We start from the raw sequence: 6,266 nt of genomic DNA on the forward strand, positions 1-6,266 counted from the left end.
GCCTCTCCAACCTATAGCACGTGATTCCCTGGAGGACACTGGTCTGGAGACAAAGGAAAGATTTTTGGAGATTCCATATTCCCAATAGACTGTGACCCCAGTGTTAATCACTCCTTGCTCTTGAACTCTGCTCCTCCCAGAGGGCAGACATCCCCGCATCTCATCCCAACCCTGATTGCAGCTTTTCCCCCAAGTCTAGAACTGAACACTCTTTGTGGATTAGATGCCTTGGATGTCCAAACACTTGGCTTGTGGTGGAGACACAGCTTCATTATCTATGGAACATTCCTATTTCCTTTTCAACGAGTTCCTTTGATATGAACCCCAAGCACTACATAGCTCAGCTTCATGACACATTTTCCAAACATTTAGGAATTCCATAATATGTCACAAGTTAACAGCTGCCATGTAGCCCCTCTGTGTGAAGCATTTGTCAGTTATATAAAATATATTTAGATCATATTTTGCACTAGGATATGAGCTTGGGATAGAAAAGTAAACAGATTCTTCCCTGTAGCTTCCAGAAGGAACCAAGCCTTGCAAACATCTTCATTTCAGACCCATGAGACGACTTCAGGCTTTTGAGCCCCAGAATTGTAAGAGCATACATGTGTTTTAAAACACTAATGTAGTCATTGTACATTAGCATTAGGACTTGAACACAAACATTTGTCCAATAAAATTTTGTTAAGAACCTGAGACTAAGCTTCTCCTTTCGTTCACTATAGCTCCCCCCGGGTAAAGGCATTTTGTGTTGTAATCCCATCTTTAAGTAGAAGAATTTTGAAATCAATTTGGAGATATTCGTCCTCTTTAGCTGGTAGAGAATTTCTCAGGGCATAAATACAAACGTGCTCCAGATTTTATTGTCTTTGACGCATTAGCAGAAGAAAAGTAATTCATCATTTGAATGTATGTCTATTGTTTATACTAAATTGTTGTGTCTACATGTCTACATTCTATCAATTGCATATTAACTCAAACATTTATTCTTTTTATATCAACACTCTTCAAATTTCACTCATTTCCTTTCAACATAAAATAAGAGGTCATAAATGAGTCTGTGTTCATTTTTTAAATTTTTGTTTGACAGTAAGAGCATGTGTGAGTGGAGGAGGGGCAGAGGGAGAGATTGAGAGAGAGAGAGAGAGAGATAGAGAGAATCCTAAGCAAGTTCCATGCTTAGTGTGGCGGGGAACCCAATTCCACGACTCCAGGGGAATCAAGAGTCAGACATTCAGCCAACTGAGCCACTCGGGTGCCCCATTGAGTCTGCTTAAAATGAATAAACAAGCACACAAAACAGCAGAATCCGATCCATAAATATAGAGAATAAACTCGTGGTTGTCAGAGGGGGGTGGGGAGGATGGGTGAAGGGCAGTGGGAGGTACAGGCTTCCAGTTGTGGAATAAATGAGTCACGGAAATCAAAGGCACAGCGGACAGAATATAGTCAATGATATTGCAATGGCCTGGTAGGCTAACAGCCAGCAGCTGCCTTTGTGCTGAGCACCGCATAATGTACAGGGAAGTTGAATCTCTACGTCGTACACATGAAGCTCGTGTCAGATTGTGTGCCAAGTACTCTCAGATAATAATATTTTTAAAAATGATTCTGTGCTGGGGTACCATGTGTAGGTGTGTTTATTTGAAATAAAAATGTATACAGAGAAAGACACATATATGCATACATACAACTTTACAGCTGAGCATTTTCTTCAGACTCAACGAAATATGTCCGCACACGTCATTTATTTCTTGCAATATCCATTTGAAATTATGTTTACGGTCCCAAGTTACTTTTGGAAATAAAGAACCTGAGGCCAAGGGAGATTACATTTTAACAATTGGATTAAGAAGTCATCAAGGTTGTGCATTTTCTTGAAGAACATCAAATAGGAATGTGCAGTAGGTACTTTAGTTTTTGTATGGCTCCCATAATTCATCAAATCATACATTCCGAATAGATGCAGTTTATAGCATATGATTATACCCGGACTAAATTGGTTAGAAGGGAAAAAAATCTAGCAGCGTACGGATCAGTGTGAAATATAGAGCAGAGGTAGCTGATTCATACTGAGTCATGACAGGAGCTTTTTCTTCTCAGTAGGAAGAAAGCAAAGTGTCATGTATGAATACAGGAACAGTAGATGTAAATTAAAATCATTCACTTTTGATATTCTTTTTTTCCCTGTAAAACAGAAGATAAAAATGCACTCGGAAATCGAGTTAACTGATCATATACTTGTTCAGAAGAGAAGTGCCCCGTGGTCACACATGACATCATGGATGAGCCTTAGGAACAATGTAGAGTCGGGGCGCCTGAGTGGCTCAGTCGATTGAGTGTCCAACTTCGGCTCAGGTCATGATCTCACAGCTGGTGGGTTCAAGCCCTGCGTCAGGCTCGGTGCTGCCAGCTCGAGCCTGGAGCCTGCTTCGGATTCTGTGTCTCCCTCTCTCTCTCTGCCCCTAACCCACTCGCATCCTGTCTCTGCCTCTCTCAAAACAAATAAACTTTAAGAAAAAATTAAAAAAAAAGAAACAGTGTAGAGTCTCACAGCTCACTATAGACTCACGAGGAGACAGGCAGAGCTCAGAACAATCCCCAACATACAATATCATTTGGTAATAAAAGCATTACATTAAATCATTTTCTTTTAAATGGCTTGTTATGCAGCAATGGCTAACTGATTCAATGATCACGGTGAACAGAAGTAAGGACAATTATAATCTGCTGCTGACTGTTCTTGGTATTTATTCTTGTATTTGAAGCCTGCATTCATGGTACCTCTGTTATTTCAGTTTAGTTCAGACAACTGCATATAAAACCTGTCACTGAGAAGCACCTTAGTGGCTCAGTCGGTCGAGTCTCCAACTCTTGATTTTGGCTCAGGTTGTGATCTCACAGTGATGAGATCAAGCCCCGTTCAACTTGGAGCCTGCTTAAGATTCTATCTCTGTCTCCCTCTCTGCCTCTTCCCCTCTCTCCTGCTCACTCCCCCTCTCCCTCTCTCTCTCTCTCTCTAAAAAACAAACAAACAAACAAACAATAACAACAAAAACAACAAAACAACTACCTCTCATTGAGGTTCTTTTCCCCATAGCCAGAAAAGATTGCAAATGTATGCATTATTGTGTTGGAAAACTGGTGTCCCTGACTCACATGACCAGACAGGAATGCAAGCTCCCTCTTATGTCATCCCTTGAACATAGAAGATGAATAGAATCCTGAGCCTGAGAAACATGTATAATGGAGGATAATGACCATTCGACACCCCTTTCATGGTTATGACAAAATTTAGAAGGAAGGGGGATATATTTCTTTTATAACAATGAAAGGAGTCATACCAAAGGCAACGTAAAGATTTCAGGAAGAAACAAGGAGATAATTCAATAAAAGTAGAAAAATGTCAATCAGTCCTTCCCCCATTTGGATAAGCCCCCTTACACATGGCCACCAATCCTCCATACTCCAATGAATAGCCGTACAGCATGAAGAATAAATATTTTAAAGAGCACAATGTGCGATTTAAAACTTCGCTTCCTTGGGATGGGCGCTAGATGTTGTACGTAAGTGATGAATCACGGAATTCACTCCTGAAACCAATATTGCATGGTATATTAACTAACTAAAATTTAAATTGAACAAAACATAAAATAAAATTTTGCTTCATCATATTAAAGGGCATCTAGAGTCGAAGATCATATTCTAAAGTCAATCTATCTAAGTTTGTTGTTCCATGAAGACTTCTTTTGGAGACGCGTATTTGGTGAACGCTTGAGTAAGGTAGTGACTATCGTACACATTGTGGACAACAAGGTACTAAGAGACCAGGATCCTAATGAGGAAAATAAAACCGATCTAGAAGACACATTAATATATTAAGTGTCCACTATTAAGAAGAGCAGTTAAGATACTGATATACAAAGGACCTTCAGACATATAAGTGAAAAAACATAGTCTCAGATATTGTTCTACTTTAAAATCATACATATTTGTCATAAAGTGTGGTTGTTTCCATAGGTGGCGTATCAATCATGATAGTTCTTTTTGTTTGTTTGTTTCAAGTTTTTATCTAAATTCTAGTTAGTGAACATGTAGTGTAGTTTTGGTGTCAGGAGTAGAATTTAGTGATTCATCACTTACATACAACACCCAGTGCTCACCCCAACAAGTGCCCTCCCTAATGCCCATTGCCCATTTAGCCCATCACCCACCCAATTCTGCCCACTAATCCTAAGACATACAGAGAGCTAACCAGTGGTAAACGTGGCATTAAAAAAACACGTATGAAAGAAAAATGACTTGGTGTGACACAATTGTTTGAGAAAGATTATTTTTTAAAAACATCTATGTTGCCTCAAGGTAAATGAACATTTCCAAATATTTCAGATCCACGGTTGGAAATAAAATTCAGAAAGTGGGAAATACAAGGGAAAAATCTGTAGGATATCAGAGAGAGAAGAGCTTCATAGAGTGACTTACATACATGGCATATGGAAGTTGAGGACAAGGAAATAAACGGAAAGAGGAATACTACATCTACAGTCTGAATAAAGACCACAATCTCTGACCCAGAGGCTTTGACCCCTGCAATCAGAGGCACTTCTTCAATCTTATGACGATTGGCCATGTAAGGGTCTCCTTCCCAAAGAATGCTTTCAGAGCCCTTTTCATGTCTTTGTTCCTCAAGCTGTAGATGAAGGGGTTCAGCATGGGCGTGACCACCGTGTACATCACGGAGGCTGTGGCACTTGACCGTGAGCTCTGGGTAGCAGCAGAGCTAAGGTACACGCCGAGCATCGTACAATAAAATAAGGAGACAACCGATAGATGAGATGCACAGGTGGAAAATGCTTTACACTTTCCCTGAGCTGATGAGATCCCACATATGGAGGAAACTATCTTAGAGTAAGAGTAAAGGATCCCAATGAAGGGACCACCAGCCAACAAGACAGCTGCAAGATACATCACCACGTTATTAAGAAAGGTATCAGAACAGGCCAGTTGGAGCATCTGATTAAGTTCACAAAAAAAGTGGGGGATATGCAAGTGTGTACAGAAGGACAGCCGCAACATCATTAAACTTTGTAACAGGGAATGCAGGACACACATGATCCAGGACACGAGAACCAGCAGCCCACAGAGCCGGGGGTTCACGATGATCGTGTAGTGCAGGGGGTGACAGATGGCCACAAACCGGTCATAGGCCATCACACTCAGGAGGAAGACGTCCATCACAGCAAAGAGTATGAGAAAATAAATCTGTGTGATACAGCCTGCATAGGTTATGACTTTGCTCTGAGTCCGGATGTTCACCAGCATCTTCGGGACGGTGGTGGAGGTGAAGCAGATGTCTACAAAGGACAGGTTGGCCAGGAAGAAGTACATGGGCGTGTGGAGGTTGGGGTCTGTGCTGATGGCCAAGATGATGAGTAGGTTCCCAAACACAGTGATCAGGTACATGGAGAGGAAAAGCCCAAATATGAGGGACTGCATTCCTGGTTCCTCTGAAAATCCCAGAAGAAGAAACTTTGAAAATTTTGTTTCATTGCTTGGTTCCATGTGGTGGAGGTAACCTCTGAGAAAGAGGGAAATAAAAAAACACAAATTTGTATTACTCACAGAATTGAAATGCGACTGTTTTTTTTTTTATTTTGCAGTCCAGAAATTCCTTTTAATATGTTGTGCACGGATATGGTCCCCTTTAGGGAATCATCGCTGCCACATCTGATATATTTTTATTGTCAATCAGCTTCTTTCCTAAGAAATCATGTATTTTATACTTTTCCTGAGAAATGCTTCAAGTATTCAGGAATCTAAATTGAGTGCTGACCAGCTTTCAGGCACTATCTAGGCAATGAGTATAGAGTGCTGAAGAACAAAAATCCCCACAGCGATAGAGAAAAAATATGTAAGCAAAGAAGATAATTATACAACTATCTTTGTGATACAATTATCTTTTGATTATCTCACCTTTTTGATGGTGAGGTGTGCTGTGAAGAAATGGAAAACAGGGATAAAGCAGAGAGCAAATAGGGCATTCTATTTTAATGGCATTTAGGCAAATTCTGTACACAGGTGGCATTGGAACCCAGACGTCATGTAAGACAGAGACATAGACACAGGATTCTGGGGGAAGTGTGTGCCTGGCAGAGGGAATGGCCAGTGCAAAGGCCCTGAGGAAGGTACTTGTTTCAAATGTTCAAGCGAAAAAGCAAAGCCAGCGCTGCAAGGGGAATGATCTTGAGGGACACAGATGACAG

The 6,266-nt window shown here is 40.8% G+C and overlaps 1 protein-coding gene across 1 annotated transcript; it reads right to left on the reverse strand.

The window, feature by feature from the left end:
• Window positions 1-4,588: 4,588 nt before the first annotated feature.
• On the reverse strand, window positions 4,589-5,586 carry LOC128314932 (olfactory receptor-like protein OLF4). Its single transcript, XM_053219725.1, has one exon. It carries the CDS (start codon window positions 5,563-5,565, stop codon window positions 4,597-4,599), a length of 969 nt encoding a protein of 322 aa, XP_053075700.1. The 5' UTR covers window positions 5,566-5,586; the 3' UTR covers window positions 4,589-4,596.
• Window positions 5,587-6,266: the final 680 nt, after the last annotated feature.

This window comes from Acinonyx jubatus, chromosome A2 (genome assembly GCF_027475565.1).
Source record: "Acinonyx jubatus isolate Ajub_Pintada_27869175 chromosome A2, VMU_Ajub_asm_v1.0, whole genome shotgun sequence".
Lineage (NCBI taxonomy): Eukaryota > Metazoa > Chordata > Mammalia > Carnivora > Felidae > Acinonyx > Acinonyx jubatus.